This window comes from Lates calcarifer, linkage group LG3 (genome assembly GCF_001640805.2).
Source record: "Lates calcarifer isolate ASB-BC8 linkage group LG3, TLL_Latcal_v3, whole genome shotgun sequence".
Taxonomy (NCBI): domain Eukaryota; kingdom Metazoa; phylum Chordata; class Actinopteri; family Centropomidae; genus Lates; species Lates calcarifer.
Genome location: NC_066835.1, coordinates 18,662,996 through 18,686,627, shown reverse-complemented (window position 1 = coordinate 18,686,627; position 23,632 = coordinate 18,662,996). Strand labels below are relative to the sequence as shown.

General features: G+C 41.5%; 3 protein-coding genes and 1 long non-coding RNA gene across 4 annotated transcripts; 1 reads left to right on the top strand and 3 right to left on the bottom strand.

Annotated features, from left to right (window-relative positions):
- Positions 1-1,243: 1,243 nt before the first annotated feature.
- On the bottom strand, positions 1,244-4,623 carry LOC108898922 (elongation factor 1-alpha-like). Its single transcript, XM_018699060.2, has 7 exons — positions 4,471-4,623; positions 3,249-3,428; positions 2,582-2,878; positions 2,348-2,498; positions 1,988-2,244; positions 1,667-1,901; positions 1,244-1,552 (listed from the first exon to the last, which is right to left on the bottom strand). Exons 1-7 carry the CDS (start codon positions 4,612-4,614, stop codon positions 1,431-1,433), a joined length of 1,386 nt encoding a protein of 461 aa, XP_018554576.1. The 5' UTR covers positions 4,615-4,623; the 3' UTR covers positions 1,244-1,430.
- Positions 4,624-6,079: 1,456 nt separating this feature from the next.
- Positions 6,080-12,872, bottom strand: LOC108898906 (elongation factor 1-alpha). The gene is made up of 8 exons (XM_018699039.2): positions 12,706-12,872; positions 11,156-11,308; positions 8,876-9,055; positions 8,505-8,801; positions 8,161-8,311; positions 7,266-7,522; positions 6,701-6,935; positions 6,080-6,451 (listed from the first exon to the last, which is right to left on the bottom strand). Exons 2-8 carry the CDS (start codon positions 11,297-11,299, stop codon positions 6,327-6,329), a joined length of 1,389 nt encoding a protein of 462 aa, XP_018554555.1. The 5' UTR covers positions 11,300-11,308; positions 12,706-12,872; the 3' UTR covers positions 6,080-6,326.
- On the top strand, positions 9,389-21,963 carry LOC108898935 (uncharacterized). The gene is made up of 4 exons (XR_001963504.1): positions 9,389-9,751; positions 12,427-12,503; positions 17,405-17,430; positions 20,719-21,963. It is a non-coding gene; the product is annotated as an uncharacterized LOC108898935 (long non-coding RNA).
- Positions 13,019-16,812, bottom strand: LOC108898915 (elongation factor 1-alpha). The gene is made up of 8 exons (XM_018699049.2): positions 16,658-16,812; positions 15,694-15,848; positions 14,899-15,078; positions 14,501-14,797; positions 14,267-14,417; positions 13,910-14,166; positions 13,590-13,824; positions 13,019-13,472 (listed from the first exon to the last, which is right to left on the bottom strand). Exons 2-8 carry the CDS (start codon positions 15,835-15,837, stop codon positions 13,351-13,353), a joined length of 1,386 nt encoding a protein of 461 aa, XP_018554565.1. The 5' UTR covers positions 15,838-15,848; positions 16,658-16,812; the 3' UTR covers positions 13,019-13,350.
- Positions 21,964-23,632: the final 1,669 nt, after the last annotated feature.

Sequence of the window (23,632 nt, the reverse complement as noted above, 5' to 3'; positions counted from 1 at the left end):
CTGTGCAATACCATATAAAATACAATTTAACACTTGTTTCAAAATCATACTGAATCAAAATACAAAAGATATCAATAAAATCATGAGATGGGATAAAGCCTATAATTATTAAACAAATACTCAAATTTATTGATATTTATATCACATTTCTGTGGGATGGTCACCTTGGAGGTGGTCCTCACAGTCGCTGACCCACCCTATTGTCATGGAAATCCTTCAGGTCACATGGGCCAAGGTGTGGCTCGTTAAGTGGGTCGTTGCCTCACTTTGCCACTATGTGAACATTAGGATCACATGGGTTGAGGTGTGAATGGGGATTAGGAGAAGACAAATGGTTTTAGAGAAGTGAAGGAGGCCATCTATGTCAAAAAAAAAAAAAAAAAAAAAAAAAAAAAAAATCTTGAAACCCAAATGGCCAAATGTGAATTGGAGTGATGACGGGGGAAAACTGGTCAACATGGGCAGTACATTTGAGGGAGCCTCATTTAGCTTTGGGGATCAAAACCGACCCCGAGCTGGCCATGGGACAGCTAAGCTAACTTTACTACAAAGCTTGTGAAATCTATTGTATTACTGTGGTTTTAGCTAGCTAATGGTCTGTTACATTAGCTTGCCTGCTAATGTGGACAAATGGGTAGCAATACTGTGCTGAGTGTATAACATTTGCTAATTCATCCAAATTCTCAGGGCTGATGTGGCTGGTAAATCAACAGCCTTGCCATTTTATAATTACCTGATCGACTAACAAACCAACACCAAAACCACTGCTGTGTAGCTGAGTCACAGCTACTTGCCTAACCTTTATTTGCTGGGCAACGTTATGGCTATGGTCGGACTGTGACTCCTGCAACGCGAGCATAAGAAGGAATGCAGGGTTGGGATGATTAGATTACACTTATCTCCACCGAGAGGAGAGAAGGAGATCATGTTTTTTCCTGTATCTGTTTGTTGACTTGTTCATTTGTCAGCAGGATTACACAAAAAGCACTGGACCAATTGGCACTAAACTTTGTGGAAGGATTGGGGATAGAGGATGGGGGATGGGGAAAGGACAAATCCATTAAACAGCTGCACCACAGGATAGAGGATGAAGACAAGCCAATTTCAGTTTTCCAAAGACATTTATTTTTATTTGTTACCAGCAGCTTTCTTTCCAATTGATGATAATTGAGATTGATGATAATTAATTAATTAATTGTGGCATCAACATCAAGATACAGTTCTAAACCATTTCCAACTTAAATTTATTTTTCTTTCTACTGTTCTTTTTTCCTGCGAAAACTTTTGCGATGGGTTTTAATCAGCATAAGCCAGTCCTTGAGTAGAGAGCTCTGCCTCAGAGAGGGTGATCCAGGGTGGGGGGAAGATGGAGAAGGAGTGGCCTGCTGCTGCCAGTACACATCTTGTTGCTGGATGTCCTGCACGATCATTCATTTCTTCTTCTGGGCCTTCTCTCCAGCCTTGGTTGTCTTTCCAGAAACATCTTTGGTCTCAACAGACTTGATGACACCGACAGCCACCGTCTGCTTCATGTCACGCACGGCAAAACGACCTGAGAAGAAAAGAAGATTGAGCGACACCATGTTCTATCATCTTATTGTGCAAGTACCAAGCATGATTAAGCCTTTGTGTTTGTGTGTGGTGTGCCTCTGAGAACAAAACTTACCAAGGGGAGCATAGTTGGAGAAGGGCTCCACAACCATGGGCTTCTGTGGAGCCAGTTTGACGATAGCGGCGTCTCCAGACTTGACCATCTTGGGGTTGTCTTCAAGCTTCTTGCCGGAACGCCGGTCGACCTTCTCGATGAGCTCACTGAACTTGCAGGCAATGTGAGCGGTGTGGCAGTCCAGCACAGGGGCGTAACCCTGATGGATTTCACCAGGGTGGTTCAGGATGATGACCTGTGGACACATTTTGAGTTACAAGTCTGCCAAATGCAAATCAACCCAAAGCTGGAAGTTACTTGTTCCAAGTTCACAACACCAACCTGGGCATTGAAGGTGTCGGCAGCCTTGGGTGGGTTGTTCTTGCTGTCGCCAGCCACGTATCCACGACGGATTTCCTTGATGGATACGTTCTTAATGTTGAAGCCGACGTTGTCACCAGGGACAGCCTCGGGCAGAGACTCGTGGTGCATCTCCACAGACTTCACCTCAGTGGTCAGGTTGGGGGGAGCAAAGGTGACGACCATGCCAGGCTTCAGGAGACCAGTCTCCACACGACCGACGGGGACAGTTCCAATACCTGAGAAAAGTTAATTCGATTAAATATTTTAGATGCTCGACTGTTGGAGCAGTTCCCATTCATGCCACCACGTTTTAGTTATAAAATATTACTCTGTTCTTACCGCCAATTTTGTAGACGTCCTGCAGGGGCAGACGGAGGGGCTTGTCGGTGGGACGGGTGGGGGGCAGGATGGCATCCAGAGCTTCCATTAGTGTGGTTCCACTGACATTACCCTCCTTACGCTCAATCGACCATCCCTTGAACCAGGGCATCTACAGACAGTTGAAAAGTGAGAAATTAGTCCATGTTCACAATAGATTACCAAATTGAACACTACTTTGTATAATTTCCTCACCTTGTCACTGGCCTCCAGCATGTTGTCTCCGTGCCACCCAGAGATGGGGACAAAGGCAACAGCGCTTGGGTTGTAACCGGTCTTCTTGATGAAGGTGCTCACTTCCTTTTGGATTTCATTAAAACGGGCCTCGCTGTAAGGGGGCTCAGTGGAGTCCATCTTGTTGACTCCAACAATGAGCTGTTTCACACCAAGGGTGTAGGCCAGCAGGGCGTGCTCACGGGTCTGGCCGTTCTTGGAGATACCAGCCTCGAACTCACCAGTACCAGCAGCAACGATCAGCACAGCACAGTCAGCCTAAACAGAGGGAATATGAATATTTTTAGGCTTTCAGGGTTTCAAATGTGGCAGAGGTCAATAAAATAACAGGGACTAATCTTAGAGTTGATTTAAAGCAAATGATGTAGTAGGTGTGCCCAGGCCATGTAGCTGAATGCTTGTTAAACTTAACTTTAAAAAGATAACATGAAATTCAAATGAATACATAGTTAAAGTTATTTTCTAGGACTACCAGCACTCCAAAATACTGGCTGCATATAATGTTGGTTATATGGATAGGTTGGCATATAAAGTCGACCACTGAACTTGCTCCTGATAAGTGCATCAACAAAAAACTTAAACCTGAGGATGAGAACAGTACACATTAGAATCAAGCACATATTTTTACCTGAGAGGTACCAGTGATCATGTTCTTGATGAAGTCCCTGTGTCCAGGGGCATCAATGATGGTCACGTAGTACTTGCTGGTCTCAAACTTCCACAGAGCGATGTCAATGGTGATACCACGCTCACGCTCTGCCTTCAGTTTGTCCAGCACCCAGGCGTACTTGAAGGAGCCTTTGCCCATCTATAATGGTCAAAACGTCACAAACAGAGTGTGCAGACAAGGAGATTAAAATATAGGTGAATCACTGATTAATGTTTGTTAAACCGGAGGCATTTTTTAAAATAATCTTTGTTGTGTAAATCCCTAAAAAATATATTTTGAGTGATATAATTCACTTAAAGGAGGTATAATTCCCTTTTATTTTGCCTAAGCATTTTCCAATTGATGTAATGTTGCCAGATTTTGTTTTGTGTCTTCTAAATTGATTTATTTTAATATTTAATACAATATGCAAATAGTGTGTCTAAATATTTAGTATTTCATGTAGCTAACTGGAATACTTATCTGTGATTCTATAGTACTATTCTACTATACTATACTAATACAATATATATATATATATATATATATATATATAGAGAGAGAGAGAGGGGGTTATAATGTTGAGATACATATATATATATATATATATATATATATATATATATATATACCCTATATATTCACCCTCCTGTGAAGACATATTTAAAATATTTAAAATGATTAAAATAGTGAAAATGATTACAATAGTGTTTAACCATATTATTGTTCATTATCTTTTTATACACCAGCCTCCCCTTATAGGATCCACTGCAGGACTTATTATGAAAAATCCATCAACATTAATAAGCATGTATTTTTGCTTACCACTACCTAATGTGTTATAAAATGTTACAAAGGTGTAAAAAACAAGATTAAACATCAAACATATTTCCCCAAAGTGGGAAGATATGTTGCCAGAAGAGTGTGAACCTATGATAAAAACTTTTTCAGATCTATTTCTCATGCGACTCCACTTGGGCAAACTAAAATCCTGTCTTATGTTAAAACCAGTGTTAAAAACTGCCTCTGTTAAAACTTTCTTCAGATAAACTCAGGGAAATCTGAGTTTTTAAATATATATCAAAAAGGAAACCACGTCAACCACACCTGTTTCCCACACTTGTAATGTCACACTGTTCATGTCTTGTTGCGTGTTATAGAATGAGCTTATCAGTTAAAAACTAATGTTGCTAATACAAACCTCAGCGGCTTCCTTCTCGAACTTCTCGATGGTTCTCTTGTCGATTCCTCCGCATTTGTAGATCAGGTGTCCGGTGGAGGTGGACTTCCCAGAGTCGACATGGCCAATGACCACGATGTTGATGTGGATCTTAACCTTTGGCATTTTGGTTTACTGGTGATAAATGACATGGGGAGCACTTATGGTGACTTTAAAGTTAAATAAATCAGATTTAAATTTGTTTCCAAAACTCAGTGGGAACACCACCATTGTATCTGAAAAGTTACCAGTAACTTTAAATGTACAGTACAGTGTTAGAGTAAACGTGTTCTACTGTTTCCACCACTGTAGAATACAGCTTTCCAATAATTACAGTGTACCAATTTAACCATTAGAAATCATTGCAGGCCAATAGAAACCAGTACATCCAACAGGGGAAGCCATAAGGAACTTCAGATTTGCACTGATCAACCAGAGGTTAATAGAATATCTTCATGTCAAATCCAAGGATCTTCAAGGGGTTTAACTCACCTGCTAAATGGGGCTGGTGGATGCCTGTCTTCTGCTCTGACTCTCTATACCTTCACCTGCTGCTTTATATTTCAATGCAAAGTCATGAGAAGACGACAGCCCTGTTTGCGCCCCCTCCTCCTGGATGTCTGTTCTCTGGATTGCTTTTTTGCCTTTTTCAGCAATGCAGACAAACACGTTTTTTGGCCTGCTAGTTTAACCAGTGGATTCCTGTTTCATAAATCTGCCTCACTGGTTGTAACTGAACTGGAAGTGCAACTTTGTAAAGGATTTCAAGTTTCACTAGTTTAAACTCAAGAAGTTTTAACACAATTTAATGCCGGTTTCATGGTAATACCAGCCAAAGATGGAACAATATCAGTAAAAACCAGGAGCGACAATAAGACCTATATGTTTATCAACATTTATATCACATTTCTGTCTCCTCTTCACACCTCCTTCCTATTAAATAATCATTTAATACAACCTGGAGCTTGATAAGAAGAGATATATGTATGGATACACAGTTGGAGGGATTAACCAAATAAAAAAATTGCCTGTTTATTAAAGGTCCTCATTTAAATTTTGCATTAGCAGTCTGAAACAAGAGCAGAAGATTTTCATGGCAGTTTTTGCTAAAATCACATTTGAAAACATTTTATAAGTAACATTGCTGCCTTGAAATTTTTTATTTTTTCCTTCTTTATATCTTGTTTATACCTGTGTTCCACCCACCTGAACATTGCTGCAGACCAAGCACATCCTCCCCCACAGCAACAGCACTCCTCCATCAGCCCCCCCCCCAGGAGGATGAAGCATCCACCACACTGCCAAACCTGTTCAGAAATGTCTTGAACACAACAAAGAGCCCAAGGCGTAAACGTGGCCTCCAGACTCAGCATTGCAGAACACTGCAGTACGTGATGACCAGTGTTACTGACTTCACATATCGTGGCTGATCAGTGTGTACCGCCCTGTCATCTTGGGATCTATAGAAGGAACAATTACAGACTTAAAAGTGATAATCAGTGTCTTCTGACCCTGGTGACCAACTCAAATGTGCTCTGCCATGTGTGTGTTTGAAGCAGTTTGTAATATAATGAAACACAGAAGAAACATCTTAATTTGGCAATGTTCAAGGTTTTTATTGTTTTGGTTTCAACTTAATCATGATCACAGTTTCCCCTAAAAGGCACATGCCTTCCTTTCCTGCGGAAACTTTTGCGATGGGTTTTAATCAGCATAAGCCAGTCCTTGAGAAGAGAGCTCTGCCTCAGAGAAGACGGCGCTGGGTGGCAGGGAAGAAGGGATGGGGCGGCCTGCTGCTGCTGAGACATGACTTTTTGTTGGACGTCCTGCATGAGAATTCATTTCTTCTTCTCGGCCTTCTGTGCAGACTTGGTGACCTTTCCACCGCTTGCGGCCTTCTTCTCGACGGACTTGATGACACCGACGGCCACGGTCTGCCTCATGTCACGCACAGCAAAGCGACCTGAGAGGAGGAGAGTCAGCGAGAGCCTTAAAATAATGATCTTAAGTTCAAGGGTGTAAGGGTTACTGTGTGGAGTAACTTGCCACCCAGGTCAGTAAATACAAATAAAAAAACAGTAATAAATAATATGAATATCCAAAAAATTGACATAAATAGTGTTATTGTTTACAATTAAACTCAAAGACTTAAAGCTGCATTACCTGACTTTTCTTTGCTTTAAAATGAAGTGTAACAAGGTGTTTCACTCACCCAGTGGGGGATACTGGGAGAAGCTCTCAACACACATGGGTTTTCCAGGCACCATGGTGATGATGGCGGCGTCTCCGGACTTAAGAGCCTTGGGGTTGTCCTCAAGCTTCTTGCCGGAACGACGGTCGATCTTCTCCTTGAGCTCGCTGAACTTGCAGGCAATGTGAGCGGTGTGGCAATCCAGCACAGGGGCGTAACCCTGGGAGATCTGGCCGGGGTGGTTCAGGATGATGACCTGCAGGGGGGAAAAGACAAGGAGAGACATGGAGAGGTTTAGAGGAGCAAACATTTATGACCTGTATGTGGACTGACTGGTTCTGGATTTCTCTGTTATTTCTTCCTGTTTTAAGGGGTAAAGGAAACACTTTAAAGTGAAGCAATGTGGTTAGAAACACACAGAAAAAACACTTTTTTCCTCATAAATTTGAAACGAGTTTTTCTCTGAGTATTACCCTTTACACTGTTGTCATTTTTTAAAATCTAAAATGGCCCTAATACACAGTCCTGCCATCCAGACCAGCAAGACACATTATATTTTCTTCCTCTGTCTTTTCCCAAGACTCGCCTGAGCGGTGAAGTTCTCAGCCGCCAGAGGGGGGTCGTTCTTGCTGTCGCCAGCCACGTTTCCACGACGGATTTCCTTGACGGACACGTTCTTGATGTTGAAGCCGACGTTGTCACCGGGCAGGGCTTCAGGCAGAGACTCGTGGTGCATCTCCACAGACTTCACCTCAGTGGTCAGGTTGGGGGGAGCAAAGGTGACGACCATGCCAGGCTTCAGGATACCGGTCTCAACACGACCGACGGGGACAGTTCCAATACCTGAGGGTGAACAGGAGGCAATTTGTTACTAGTCCAGTCTACTACAAAAAAACTTGGACCAGTCTGAAAAGTCAGAAGATCCAGACCAAACAAGGTAGGTGTGAAAGCACCTTTAGTATATCCAGTTTCACCTTGGTGATTTGAGTCTATGGTATGAAGCATTAATCTCTTTGCTAGTAAAAACTGTTGTTGGTACAACTTCCAGGATTTCAAGTGAATATCTCAAATCTGTGCCTCTTTGTTTTGGTCCAGGTTTAGTTTTACTTGGAAATATTTACATACAACACTTACTTTAAAGTTTGCACGTTTTGATTAGTAAATTAACCTATTTTCATACATGCCATAGAAAACATTGTGTACCGTTGCATCTGTTAAAGTGTTGGCTCTTCATTCATAAAATGAAAGACAGTTATGGAGCCTAAATGCTATAATGATATCTTGAGTTTTAAAAACATATTTTGCCTTTAAAACCTTAATCAATTAAAAGTTGCCTAATTTACAGTGTTTGTTGGTTTATTAAATGGATTTGATTTTCTTTTTACTGGGGAAATTACATAATATGAGTTCAGAGGTGACATGTTGTTGGGTGACATGATGTACTGTACTGGGTTGACAGGACATTATGTAACAATACTTACCGCCAATCTTGTAGACATCCTGCAGGGGCAGACGCAGAGGCTTGTCAGTGGGGCGACTGGGGGGCAGGATGGAGTCCAGGGCCTCCAGCAGGGTAATACCATTGGCACCGCCCTCTTTACGGTCAATCTTCCAACCTTTGAACCAGGCCATCTGAAATGCAGAAATCAGACACAGAAGACGGGACACAGAAAAGGAGGGAAAAGGTAATGAGGTGATGGCTATGTGTCACTCTGTGACATTGTGATGGACTAGTCTACAGGAATTTAACCTGAGGCGAGGTTCAGTTACAGTTTGTTCTGTGCAGCAACAGCTACCGCATGTTGACTTGTCAAAAGTGCCTCACCTTGTCACTGGCCTCCAGCATGTTGTCTCCGTGCCACCCAGAGATGGGGACAAAGGCAACAGTGGCGGGGTTGTAGCCGATCTTTTTGATGTAGGCACTCACTTCCTTGGTGATTTCCTCAAAACGCTTCTGGCTGTAAGGGGGCTCAGTGGAGTCCATTTTATTGACTCCAACAATGAGCTGCTTTACACCCAGAGTATAGGCTAGCAGAGCGTGCTCACGGGTCTGGCCGTTCTTGGAGATACCAGCCTCGAACTCACCAACACCGGCAGCAACGATCAGCACAGCACAGTCAGCCTGAACAGGAAGAACTTAGTAAAAAAACATGCCCACAGATTCACTTCAGAAAATATTAAAATGTGATCTTTTACCTGAGAGGTACCAGTGATCATGTTCTTGATGAAGTCCCTGTGTCCAGGGGCATCAATGATGGTCACGTAGTACTTGCTGGTCTCAAACTTCCACAGAGCGATGTCAATGGTGATACCACGCTCACGCTCTGCCTTCAGTTTGTCCAGCACCCAGGCGTACTTGAAGGAGCCCTTGCCCATCTAATGTGGTTAAGTCGGCACAAACAGAGCAGAAAATAGAGGGGAAATATGTGAATCAGTAAGAAATATTAACCTCTAACCTGCTTCTGTTAGGTGGAAATCCACTAAAGAGAGTCCCTCTTATAGCCAGTTCTCATTTGTCCTGTAAATTCAAAGATGATATGTTACTTAATATGCCTAAGACATGGTATTTTTAGTTTCCTCAAAAAAGAAATAAAAAAGAAAAAGGTATTAAAATGTCTTAACATTTTTTCTATTCTAACAGAATAATGTAATGTTACATATGATATATTGATTTTTGATGCATGATCTATGTATTATTCAGATTCTGTTAGTCTATTGTGTTCTATGAGGTCTTATGCAGAAACCCTCAGATGAGTCACAACAAGTGAGGCAGAAGGTGTGTCCGCATAACCAACAAGTACCTGCAGGTGAAACCAAAACAAGTTTGTCTGCTTTGGGTAAAACAAACACTTTGCCAACAGGCAGCACCATAGTTAACTGTTGGTGGAACAGTACAGCCAACACCTCTTCAACTTTAAGGCATAAAATCAATTCAGAGAACAGACATCCGGGAGGAGGAGGAGGTGAGGAGAAGGCGTTGTCCTCTCATGAGTTTGCACGGAAAGCTAAGAGGAAAGATATACAGATCGTCTGAGCAAGAGAGGACAGGCATCCACCAGCTCCATTTAGCAAGTGAGTTAAACCACTTTAACATTGTTAGGTCTGACATGAAGATATTCTGTGAGTGTGTATCTGTTTACTTTAAGATCTAAGTTACTAGTAAATTTGCAGATTTAGATTTTACAAATACAAATACGTCAGATAATAAAATATGTTTTGTAAAGTAAGAGGATAGTGAAAAAAATCTGCGCTTTGTTTCAGATATTTGGCATTTTTCCTTGAAGAAGTGACTAAAACAACTACTGCCAATTATTGATTTACATGTTTTTTCTGGAAATTCCCAAATAGAGATAAGAAAACTTAAGTTTCAGTTTATTACAACATCATTTACTTTATGTAATGGGAGTAATTTAAAACACATTTTTGTTGTAGCTATGGAATAGAAAAAACAAGCGTCACCACTCCCCTTACAGTCTGAGCAGTTTCTAAATAGTTTGTCGCTGTAAATCAGCAGACAGTTATGTCCCATTACAGGAGTAATTAATGCTTACATCAGGGGGGAATACAAATACGAAACCTCAGCTAATCATTTAGTTTCAAAAAGTACAATTCATTACTATTGATCCAATCTGATGACACTATTTTTTTTTATATATATATATATATTAGATGTTTACTATGTAGTTACTTCAAAACATCAGGCTGATGTTTGAGAAATAATTTAAACCCTCTTATTTGCTTCAGTTAGTGGTGTGCCTACATATTTTTGAAATCTTACGTGTAGCCCAGATCTGCAACTAATAATTAATTTCATTAGTTAATATACAGCTGATTATTGTTTAAAGTAACTGCTAAATTGTTTTGTCTCTTTGTAACATCTTCAAATATTGTGCTTGACCATAAAGCCAAAACCAAAAACATATTTAATTTACAATAATATGTGATTTTTAAAAAATGAGATGCTGGAATAAGAGAGTATTTAACATTGAATCACTATCACAGCATTGCTCGATTGACAAAATAGTTGTTGATTATTCTTCTGTTGAGCCACAAATTGGTTTATGACTAATTGTTTAGGCTCTAACTGGGTAATTTAATCTAATATTTACAAAATTACATATCCAGGTGAATACTGGTTGTAGCTACCTGGGATATGAATGTATTTGCGGCTTATTTCCCACTTTTGTACTAATCATATTAACCAATCACACAACTTTAAACTTTCATGGATGATAAGAATATATTTAACAGCAGGGATATTTGCGTGTTACAGTGATGAAGACAGTGCAGGTGTTTCAACAGTAGATGGCAGTTTTAACCAGCTAATATCAGTGAGCAGTTACCACCACACCCGTTTCCCAACACTATTACTGCATATGCAGTGCCTGTGCCTCCATGGCAGCATCTACATGTCCTCACATGATGAGATTATCTGTTTTAAAGCTAAATGGTCGGCCTGGCGTCGCTGGCACAAACCTCAGCGGCTTCCTTCTCGAACTTCTCGATGGTTCTCTTGTCGATTCCTCCGCATTTGTAGATCAGGTGTCCGGTGGTGGTGGACTTGCCGGAGTCGACATGGCCAATGACCACAATGTTGATGTGGGTCTTTTCCTTCCCCATTTCGATTTACTGTTTACAAACGACATGAGAAGCAGTGATGTTGACTTTGAGGCTGAATATATCAGGTTTAAATTTGTCTGGTCTAGTGTGTTGGGTGGGACCACCAATTACGTTAAGTAAAACCTGCTGACAGTAGGGGGCTGCTGGCTGCTAAGTAAATCAAAATATAATAATAAACGCCACGATGGCTTGGGGCTAATTAGGCTGACTTTAAATTAAATATTTTCACGTTAAAATTTCCCTATCGTATCGTGAGCGTACCATGACACTAATTTAATGCCAATGACACAATAGACATCATATAATATGGCGTACGTTTGTTTCAATTGTTAACTAGTTGGCATAATGGCGCGTTCACGTCGTATCGTTTACACCGCAATTACGAAAAGAAACTGTTGACTTTATCCTCCGACTCCAAATCCAATATACCTGGAACTGAACTACATATATGTTGAACTGTTAGTAGGGTGGCTGTAAATGCACCACTGCTGGCTGTTGCGTCAAAATAAAATCCAATGTTAACATGATTCAGTCGACTGAGCTGTTGTACTGCTACAAATGCGACAGCAAAGGCAGCTCATTTAAGGTATACAACCTTTAGACAACGGTTAACACTAGCGCTAACCACTTTGAGAGACTGCGTCAACACTCTGAAGTAATGGGGTGTTTTCCGCATTCTGCTGACGCTTTGAATGCAGCATTAAATATTCCTGTAGCTGCGTAGTATACGCCAATATTCATCTCTGTCGCTTTATTGACTACGCAGGGACAAAGCACGGACACTATTCTAAAGTGGAAACTCCCTTTTATAAAGCTGTCATTTTTGGTGCTCGTTCACGTCGCCGGAAAGCGACACTGGTGAGTCATGCACCATGTGCTCGATGCCGGCTACTCACTCGGCGTCCATGTCGCGCCGGGAACGCAGGGCCGCCATGTTACCAACTGATGCAAGCGCGCACCCCGGCCGCCAGAACAGCCAGCAGTGGGGTGGAAGGGTGCGCGTTCATGAGAGTAGAGAGGACTACCATGACTGGCAAAAAGAGGAAAAACTGGCAACTCGCTTATAGTTAAGTTCACCATAACTGTTCCTAATAAGCGTTTTTTGTGTTTGTTTTTTTTAAATCCAGGAGTATTAGGCCTCATTAGGACAAAGCCGAATAGATCACCACATTCCATACCAAACTGTGGACAGGAAATACAAAAGGTGAGGCTTGCATGTTTCAACCTTTTAAATATATCCAAACAAAAATCTTAATATCCTCACAGTAGCTGGTGTTTTAGTCTAGAATCAGTCATTTTCTCAAAATGAGCCAATTCTAAGTGTGCTTGCTCAGAATACCCCAGCTTCTCTGCCTAAACATGCATTTTTTTTTAAAGCTTTGAGAGTAAATTAAGATTTTACCAACCTGTGCCCAGCAAACAAGACGTCCCCTGTTTTGAAGCGGAGGGAAAAAAGGACAGAATGTGATCTGTCCAGAGTTTTTATACTGAACCAGATAGAGAGGGAGGGCTGTGCATGCTCTTGTTGCTGTCAGACAAAAAAAATACAGGATGCTATTGGCTGGGGCTTCATAACTCCTGCTGAAGCGATTGGATGCCAAGTGCATCACCGGACACAGATAGCATGGTCAAAAACAGCTGCACCACAGGATAGAGAAGCTCGCCTGTGCCAGCCAAAACTACACCCAACTGCAACACTAAAGGATGAAGACAAGCCAATTTCGATTTTTTCAAAGACATTTATTTTATTAGTTACCAGCAGCTTTCTTTCCAATTAAATTTGTGGCATTAACATCAAGATACAGTTCTAAACCATTTCCAACTTAAACTTAACTGAAAAGAGGCACTGTCATGTGATTCAGGTAAGTGACAATGCCACATAGTTCTTTTTTCCTGCGAAAACTTTTGCGATGGGTTTTAATCAGCATAAGCCAGTCCTTGAGTAGAGAGCTCTGCCTCAGAGAAGGTGATCCAGGGTGGGGGGAAGATGGAGAAGGAGTGGCCCGCTGCTGCCGGCACACATCTTGTTGCTGGATGTCCTGCACGACCATTCATTTCTTCTTCTGGGCCTTCTCTGCAGCCTTGGTTGTCTTTCCAGAAACTTCCTTGGTGTCAACGGCCTTGATGACACCGACAGCCACCGTCTGCCTCATGTCACGCACAGCAAAACGACCTGAGAAGAAAAGAGGGGTGAGCGACACCATGTTCTATCATCTTATTGTGCAAGTACCAAGTGTGATTAAGCATTTCTAAGTTGTGTGTGTGGTGTGCCTCTGAGAACAAAACTTACCAAGGGGAGGGTAGTTGGAGAAGGGCTCCACAACCATGGGCTTCTGTGGAAGCAGTTTGACGATAGCGGCATCTCCAGACTTGACAAACTTGGGGTTGTCTTCAAGCTTCTTGCCAGAACGACGGTCAATCTTCTCAATGAGCTCCTTGAACTTGCAGGCAATGTGAGCGGTGTGGCAGTCCAGCACAGGGGCGTAACCCTCGTTGATCTGGCCAGGGTGGTTCAGGATGATGACCTGTGGACACATTTTGAGTTATAAGTCTGCCAAATGCAAATCAACCCAAAGCTGGAATTCACTTGTTCAAGTTCAAAATACTAACCTGGGCGTTGAAGGTGTCGGCAGCCTTGGGTGGGTCATTCTTGCTGTCGCCAGCCACGTATCCACGACGGATTTCCTTGACAGACACGTTCTTGATGTTGAAGCCAACGTTGTCACCAGGGACAGCCTCGGGCAGAGACTCGTGGTGCATCTCCACAGACTTCACCTCAGTGGTCAGGTTGGGGGGAGCAAAGGTGACGACCATGCCAGGCTTCAGGAGACCAGTCTCCACACGACCGACGGGGACAGTTCCAATACCTGAGAAAAGTTAATTGGAGTAAGTATTTTAGATGGTTGACTGTTGGAGCAGTTCCCATCCATGCCACCATGTTTTAGTAATATATTACTCTGTTCTTACCGCCAATTTTGTAGACGTCCTGCAGGGGCAGACGGAGGGGCTTGTCGGTGGGACGGCTGGGGGGCAGGATGGCATCCAGAGCTTCCAGCAGTGTGGTTCCACTGGCATTACCCTCCTTGCGCTCAATTTTCCATCCCTTGAACCAGGGCATCTACAGACAGTTGAAAAGTGAGAAATTAGTCCATGTTCACAATAGATTACCAAATTGAGCACTATGCTGTACAGTTTCCTCACCTTGTCACTGGCCTCCAGCATGTTGTCTCCGTGCCACCCAGAGATGGGGACAAAGGCAACAGTGGCAGGGTTGTAGCCGATCTTCTTGATGTAGGTGCTCACTTCCTTGGTGATTTCCTCAAAACGGGACTGGCTGTAAGGGGGCTCAGTGGAGTCCATCTTGTTGACTCCAACAATGAGCTGCTTCACACCAAGGGTGAAGGCCAGCAGGGCGTGCTCACGGGTCTGGCCGTTCTTGGAGATACCAGCCTCGAACTCACCAGTACCGGCAGCAACGATCAGCACAGCACAGTCAGCCTAAAAATAAAAAATTAGGCATGTTATTTGGGTTTAAGTTCATTTATAGTAGATATGAACAAACTTGAACTTGATCCTAAAACACTTAATGTGATAATTACCTGAGAGGTACCAGTGATCATGTTCTTGATGAAGTCCCTGTGTCCAGGGGCATCAATGATGGTCACGTAGTACTTGCTGGTCTCAAACTTCCACAGAGCGATGTCAATGGTGATACCACGCTCACGCTCAGCCTTCAGTTTGTCCAGCACCCAGGCGTACTTGAAGGAGCCCTTGCCCATCTGCAGAGGAGCAGATTATCAGTTTTAGGACCAGAAAAGATTTATCACAGGAAATTTGGGACATTGCGCTGGCTTTGATATGACACTATGCGTGGGCCATCACTCAAATTTTATTTATTTATGGGAACAGACTTTACATTAATGACTAACAATCATCAAATAGTCAGATTCCAGGAGAATGTGCTGCTTTTTCTGGTTTTACATGAAAATTAACTGAACAGTTTGGGGCTCTGGATGCTGAACAGAGCAAAACATTCTCATTCTGGGACACTGACATTTCACCATGTTCTGACTGAATGAAAATAGTGTGTAATATACTATTGAGACCTGATTTGAGATTGTTTAGGTACATTCAAAACTACTTTCCGCCATAGGCATTTTGTCTTCTTAAAAAAAAAAAAAAAAAAGACGGCCTGAGGCCTGGGTTGAGTAAAGTGCACCGTCACTCGTGTTAGGCCCCACCCAGCGTGCGCGCACACAGCTACGCCCTCGCGCCGGGCAGTAGGACTCAGCTCTGAGAAGGCACGCTGACGCCGCCGCCATCTTGGATTCGAATTTAACGGATGTATGTAAAAGATAAGTCTAAAAGGGAAAAAAAAAAATAACATTGCTCACCTCAGCGGCTTCCTTCTCGAACTTCTCGATGGTTCTCTTGTCGATTCCACCGCACTTGTAGATCAGATGGCCGGTGGAGGTGGACTTGCCGGAGTCGACATGGCCAATGACCACGATGTTGATGTGGGTCTTTTCCTTTCCCATTGTTGTAGTTTCTGTCACGAAAAAAATGGCCATCCGTTAGATTTCATACTTAAAACCAACCATACTTCATCAGCCTTTAACATTAAACAGCTAGCCGGGGTGAACATTAACTGATCCATGACATGTCGGGCCCGGCTTGATTTGAACACAACTCTGGGCAGATTCCGTTTTTTTTAAAATGAGCAAACTTAAGTTCATACTTTTAAATTTAAAAAAACCGTTATAAGCAACCGTCGTTATTGAACGACGGCGGCACAGGAATTCGAACTGTTAACGGGCAGCGGCTGCTGGTAGGCCTCACTCGGCCACAGGCCAGCCGAGACACGTGTTCCTCCATGGGCCACGTCGTATAAAGTTACAAAGATTTCCAAATATTCAGAAGCTATCCTGTCCAGTCTCCCAACACCTGTCACTGGAGAATACGTGCAGTTGTTTCATGGAGAAGAGAGAAGAAATGCCATTCCAGCATCCTCGGATCTCGGCTTTCAGCAGCCCCCGTCTTTGTTCCTTTCCCCCCACATTCTCTCCTCATAAAGCTCCTCTTTTTTGTTCAAGTGCTTAATATAACCTCACTAAAACGAACAACAGGCGCTGACATAAAACAAATTAACTACTCGAACTTCTAAGGCGAATTCCTTCAACAAAAAATCCACAGGTTAGTGTGAAGTTACATAACGGAAAAGGCAAAGTTTTCCGCTACGAAAAAAGAAAGAAAAAAAACTCGACTCGAGGGTAAAATTCCAAACAAATTGCAGATAAGAACGAGTTAAAGGCCTGCCTCTGGCTCTCCTTAAAGCTCATGAATCAAAGCTGTACTTACCGGTGTTTCTGGGTCTTCACCAAAGCTGCTGCCCCTAGCCAGGTAACAGAAAGAGGAAGACTGGGGATGGACTGGGAGGTTTTATACTGAATGGGAGGCGGCCTGATTTCCCGTCGCCCTCCCCGGTGCAAACCCCGCAAATCACATACATTCCTGCAAAAAACGTCAGCACGCCACCGGATGAACCGCCTGAAACATGTATGATGTTCTCACCATGGATTGTCAATTTTTAGCATCAGCATTGGCACAAACGAAAGAAAAACCCAACAGAGACACCGCAATGATGGTGATGATGATGATCCAGAAACACACGGGTCGCCTTGTTGAGAGTTTTACAGTTATTTGACCGATTTCTGCGCCTAAATCTTCGAGTTTTACTCATGAACATTTGACAGGAACACACCATGGAAGTTTTAGATCTCTTTGTAGGAAATATTTCTCAGCCATTGACAGATTTTACACGTCAGGCGGAAAAAACACAATAATATCACAAAATATGGTATCAAGTCAGGGACAAAAGAGTTAAAACATGATTAAAAAAAGATGCAAAGATTTTGCCATGATAACCAAATACAACAATGCCCTAATATTAATATAAATAAACTACAGAATTTGTAGTGTCACAATGTTACAAGAAAGTGTATTTTCAATTTTAAAAAAGGCTGCGACAAAGTGTTTTTTCATGACATACACAAAGAGTAATTCATCCTTTTTTAATTCACAATTCACTGATTTTCTGTTTTGCAGGGGCACAGCTGATTTTCTGCACACAGGTAACTGAATTATGATTATTAGTTAAGTTTTTAGAGCTGCATCACTATTTTTTGACATTTTGATGACATTTGATTAACCAAGAAAATTACATTAATTAAATTAAACATTTGCAGATGAGACACCGATTTCAGCTTGTAGGTGCATTTCTAGACTCAAATATCAAACTCCGAGCACAGAGCAAGCCCCCCAGACCCCCACCCACTGGTAATACTGGGACGACTCAGCAGCCTGACAAGATTATCTGGAGTAAATCCGAACGAGATTTACATTTAAACAGCTGCCAGACCCTGAAAAGACAAACTCATGCTGTTTTCAAGACACCTTATCTGTGAGGCGTTTACAGTCACAACAGAGAAGTTGTTAACTGAATTAAAAAGTGACTATTCAGGGTGGAGTTTATCATCAGGGTCGACTTATTCTCCTCAGGCCGCCTGTAAAGAAAGTCAAGTCAAGTTTGCAGCTAATTAGGATTAGGATTTTTTTCTCAAAATTTCTGGTTTAAATTCACACACTCTTGTCTAATACACCCCACTGATAATTAGACTGATTACAAATGAAAACTCAGGTTAAAATAAGTGGATAAATCAAAGTAAGAGGCCTGTTTGTTATTAGGATGCTGCTAGGGGGTCAGGAGGTCAGATTCTGGCTCTCCCTCCATCACTGTGGCATGTTGCCCAGGATAGAAGCAGCTGGCGTCCCCTTGGTACACACACACACACACACACACACACACACACACACACACACACACACACACACACCAACAGACACACTAACAACTCGCTTGGCTTTCCCTCCAGTTCAGGTAACAGCCACTTCGATTTGGCAGCTGCTGCTTTCACTCAGAGCGACGGCGAGGCGAGGCGAGGCGAGGCAGGAGAAGGGGGAGGGAGGGCGGTAGGTTGAGAGGCAGACTGGGGGAGATATGGGGAGAGGAGGGATGAGATAAGGGCAGCGAGAGAGTTGGACTTTGCAGAAAGACTCACAGAAAGCGACACAAGTGTGGTCTAAAAATATCAAAATTACTGTAAAATGAATGTAAAGAAATTGCTAGTAAATGTCAAACGTGTGTGTACGTGCTTTTGCAGGCATACAAACAGGTTCTGCTGCGTTTAATTCACAGCACGCTACCTGTCAGGACTATGCATAGGTAAAGAACCACACCTGTATTTGACAATGTGCAGCACACAGCATAATGCACTCAGATCTTCTCTAACTCCACAGGCTGCTGCAGTGTTGAGTAACTGTCATTCATACCTAGAGGCTTAAAAATGTGGTCTGAGCCAGTTAAAATTAGCACGAGCATGACACGGTAGGGTTAGTGATTTGAAACAGCACAGCCCCCTTTAAACAGCCCAGTATCTAAACTGTCATTTTGTGCTTCACCGTGAGGAGACTCAAATTGTTTGGGACTCTGTGAGCCTTGATCAAACAGTTAGTCCTCGAAAATTAAACATGCTTACTTGTTTTATGTGACATACAGATACTAGGTGCTGAGTCCAAAACTGTCACTGGGATTTATTCATCAGAAATCGTGTTTAAAACCTCTTTTGTATCACATGAAAAAAGGTACAAACTGGCTCTTTGTCAGAAACTAAGGTATCAAACAGTGTGTGTCTGTCAATCAACAAATAATCTAAGTGACACAAGACTGAGACAGTTTATGCAGTGACACCTCCTGCTTTACAGACAATTGGAGGAGCTGGAAATGTTGTTTTTTATGTAGTAAAAAAAGATGTACCATTAAAAGACAAAGAGAGGAAACAGGTTTTTGTGTTTATATATCTGTTGAAGATCGCTTTACTGAAGCATCAGCAGAAGCAGATTTTTATCCTGACTCATCACTTACACTCCATTTTCTTAACACAGAAAACTAAAATGTAGCCTATACCTTACTTAAAACCATTAATATAGTCTTCTGTCTGTTGTGGCATTCGTAGCAGGTGACTGGTTGTGCGTACAGAAAGATAAAACAGCGACAACCTGGGCCACAAAAAGAGTGGACAGACATCTGAAGTGCTGGCTGTGGCCTGAGTGTTTGAGCAGCTGTAAAACATCTGCCCTGGCTGCTTAGAGTAAATAACTGTCACTAAAACATACCAGTAGGGAAGGTAAATACAAGGTTGTTATGGCTTGATTAGGCTGACAGTGATGAGGAAGGAGGTGAAGAGACTGGGGCAGGTGACTCAAACAGGAAGTGACGTGACGAGTTTTCCTGCCTACAAGGAAGTGGAGCAAAGAGACTTGGCAGAGATCCAGAGGTTAACTCATTAGTGTTCAGGATGACACACGGACATAGAAATACTTGACCTGTTTTACCAGTGTGAGCGTGAATAACCAGAAACATCACTATGTATCACTACCAGACTCCATTGACAAAAACACTGATTTTTCTAAGCAGAACACAGGAGCTGCTAGAATGCAGCTGCCTCAATCTGTGAGTTAGTTTGTGTTGTTTTGTGATTTTTCAGTGACAGAAGAAGTGTTCAGATCCTTTACTGAAGTAAAAGTAGCACACAATAACACAAACAAGCTAATCAATTGAAGCACTGGTACTCCAGCAACTCCTGTGTTCTGTGAGGTAAAATGAATGTTTTTGTCAATGGAGTCTGGTAGCAATATATAGAGATGATTCTGGTTAAACAAAGATGATCTTCCTCTTTAACAAAAAGGTTTGTCTCTTATTTATATATATAATTTCTCAGTTGTAATTAATATTTTTTTATATTTTTACCTGATTTTTAGGCAGTCCATTCAATATTTATTGAGATATGTCACTCAAAGCCATAAATTTAAACCTGATTGTGGTGGAAAAATCAGTGGTGACTAGGCTTCCATTATCTGGGGGACAATAAATACCTGTAACCAATCAACAAAGCAGACATTAAGATGTTACACGATCTGACGACTGAACAGCGCGAAGAACAGCAGCTGTGCTCTTATTTCAGACACTAACTAGAATAGGGCAGGAGAGAGAGGGTGGGAGTATGAGTGTGCGTTTCACTGTGTGTGAAAGGGAGAATGTGATTCAACAGTCAGGCACTGGCAGACTGGCAGCCAGTCCCTGGCAGCACGTCAGTGATGAGTCATTGGGTATGAGCGGTGGTTATAGCAACGAGAGGGATCTGAACATTTAAAGACTGAGTGAAAAAACAAGTTTGTCAGCACAGACAGACAGACAGACAGATAGATTGACTGATAGATCGATTGATAGATGATGATTTTGTTGTTACCTCTGCCAAGGAGGGTGTGTTTTCACCTGTGTTTGTGTGTTTGTTTGTCAGCAGGATTGCAGGAAAAGTACTGAACCGATTTGTACCAAACTGGGTGGAGGGATGGGACGAGGGCCAGAGACAACCCCATTCAATTCTGGTCTGGATCCATTAATTTTTAATCACAACATTGCAAGATAGGGTTTTTTTTTTTTTAACATTTTGATGAAGGTATGCACTCTACTGAGTGCCACTCCAGTATTTGTCATGTTTTTTGTGTGTTTCTGTGTATGGTATTTTATATTAAACAACCCAACAAATGTAATGACTTGTCAGCAACTTCTTAACAACAAAATTTAAAAACCTTTTTAAATACGTTTCTGTTCTGTTGACCTAAAGGTTCATAAGATATTTAGGAGACAAAACATCTGCCTGCTACACAAAGTAATGCACATTTCCCCAAGTTTTCACTAATATTTTTCTACATTTTCTCATTAAATACTAGATTATTTCACCTCTGGAACTAATGTGTCTCGATAAAACCACGAAGAAAAGCCACAGACCAACAACACGCCCACATACTTTTAGCGATGTAATATAACTGAGATAAAAATAGAGACGCCTCATATAGAAAATATACACATTTATTATCCACATATTTATTAAAAACACATTATGGATTTGAGTTTAAAACCTTAGTTTGTAGTGGGCAGCAGCATCAACTAGTCCTCCATCATTGCCAGTTTTAAGAGACACGACTTGGTGTCTGTGTGGGTGTAGGGAAGGAAAAAAAAAAAAAAGAGGCTCTGACTGTGCCGACATTCAGAAAATCCCACAGTACTGGCATTCATGTACATATAGGCGATTTCAGGTAACTCAATCTAAATTGCAATGTCAGCACACACTAGACTGTATGCAAATACAATCAGAGCCAGAGGACGGGGAAGACAGTTAATGCAAATGAAGCACATTTGCAACACAGAGGCAGCTCCACATCTCCTGTCTCTGCCCTCTGCTACACCCACCCCCACTGCTCCACACTTGCAAACAAAGTATTCCCCTTTTGGTGTCCAGGCTGTCGTCTGCATTTGTTTCACACCACAAGTGTTAAGAAGGAGAGGCGTTTATCACATGCATATCACAGCCTCCAGGGAGGGAGCTTCTTGATTAAACCTTTGGCTACAGGACATTTAACAGACAAAGCCAGGAGGTGGAAATCTCTCTTTGGGTTCTGTCTTTCAAGGTGTCTTTCTTTCTCTAACCCAAGAAATACTGTATGTTATATTTGACTATACAAATAAACTTGACTTATGTCAGTGAGTGAAGCGTTTTGTTTTCCTGCTTAAGATATATAAAGGGTCGGTGGTACTTTGAGTTTATGTCACGAAAGTGGTGAGGTTTCTGGTCCAGTAATATACAATATTTTATCAGGTCTTTGTGCAGTGCATGACAAAGTAAAGTAAGTGTCACTTTAAAATTAACAGCACCTCTATGCAATAAAACTTCATTAAGAGAAAAGTGACAAAGGTCAGTTCACATATATCATCAGAGAAAAACTGGTTAAAGATATGATACGTGAAAACCTTTGAAGGGTATATTATGAATCAGGTATGATAAATGGTCTCACAGGAACCCAAATGATTGATCATTTTAAAACAGGTCACTTCCCTGCAGCCAGTTTTATTCTGAAATGAGCCCACATATAATCCTGACTCCAGAGCTGTGTCAGAGACAAATGGTGAAATTTAAATGTGAAAAAAGAGAAATAAATCTACTAGTGAGATAACAGTCACAATAAGTCCTACAGACAAGGGCTGTATAGCAAGAAAATAAATATAAATATAGCAAGAGTGCCAACAAGTTAATTTTATATGAGCAGAATAAAGGCCCTGAATTTCTGTGCTTCAATAATTCATTCTACAGATACTGTATGTTGTTAATATTTAATCACATATAACGTCCAGGACAGATGCACCGCAGAGGTGGAACTCCTCACGGTACATTTACTCTAAGTACTGTACACTTTTGTGGTACTTCTACTTCTATTTTCATTTTATTATTTATTATTATTATATTTATTTATTATGCATGTATTATTAAGATCAGATAAAACTTCATTAATCCCTGAGGTGAAATTAACTATTAAGTAGTTAAAATTAGCTCAGCCTCTGTCAGCGGCAGCTACATTAATGTATCAATAATTATAAACCAATAATATATTTTATTGAAAAATAATTAATGAGCCAGTTTGTACTGTTCAGCTATCTTCATAGATGTATTAAAAATGAAATACCTTTGTATCATTTTGAAAAAATAAAAAATAAACTAAACTTTTCTTTTTTTTTTTTTATTCGTCGTGAAAAGGCAAATATTCACCACAAACGTCTAAAATAGTAAATCACAGAGCTGATTGTGGTGGAGAAACGTTATGTCGATCAGTCACTTAGCTGATTAAAACGCTCTCACCCGAACAAAACTGCAAATAAAACGGGTATAAAACAATAAACGAGGCGGAAACGTGTACTTCACAGGGGGACGATAAATCCTGCTGCACCGCACCGGCTTCACCACAAGAACTTCCGGTTCATTTATCAGAAAATCTGATGCAAACTCGGAACCGGGCAGGTAACAAGAGCTACACCCTCTGAGTCAACGATCAGCACCCTGTTAAAATACACAGAGACAAAGACGACGTTTGTCTGTGTGTAACCGATGAAAGAAAAAATAATGAAGCAGAAAAAGTCATCAAATAAGAATTTAAAGTAATATTTATGTATAAATGAGGATTTAAATACATTATTTAGGGTCACAATTTAGAGTATGAAACAAACTTAGGTCTTTATTTATTTTTAAATACGCAGCAATGGAGTTCACTCGACTTTAAATCTGACTAAAATAAATTAAATATATCTGGTTATGACTAGCCTGGGCCTCTCGGTAGTTTGACCTAATTAATTCATTGCGTTTTATTTCCCTCTTTTGACATATA

Coding starts and splice junctions, on each gene's coding strand:
- LOC108898922 (XM_018699060.2), bottom strand. CDS start 4,614: ATGCCAAAGGTTAAGATCCACATCAACATCGTGGTCATTGGCCATGTC. Junction 2,499..2,581: donor TGCTGGAGGCCAGTGACAAG/GTGAGGAAATTA, acceptor AACTGTCTGTAG/ATGCCCTGGTTCAAGGGATG. Junction 1,553..1,666: donor CTCCAACTATGCTCCCCTTG/GTAAGTTTTGTT, acceptor TTTTCTTCTCAG/GTCGTTTTGCCGTGCGTGAC.
- LOC108898906 (XM_018699039.2), bottom strand. CDS start 11,299: ATGGGGAAGGAAAAGACCCACATCAACATTGTGGTCATTGGCCATGTC. Junction 8,802..8,875: donor TGATCACTGGTACCTCTCAG/GTAAAAGATCAC, acceptor CTTCCTGTTCAG/GCTGACTGTGCTGTGCTGAT. Junction 8,312..8,504: donor TGCTGGAGGCCAGTGACAAG/GTGAGGCACTTT, acceptor TCTGCATTTCAG/ATGGCCTGGTTCAAAGGTTG.
- LOC108898915 (XM_018699049.2), bottom strand. CDS start 15,837: ATGGGAAAGGAAAAGACCCACATCAACATCGTGGTCATTGGCCATGTC. Junction 14,418..14,500: donor TGCTGGAGGCCAGTGACAAG/GTGAGGAAACTG, acceptor AACTGTCTGTAG/ATGCCCTGGTTCAAGGGATG. Junction 13,473..13,589: donor CTCCAACTACCCTCCCCTTG/GTAAGTTTTGTT, acceptor TTTTCTTCTCAG/GTCGTTTTGCTGTGCGTGAC.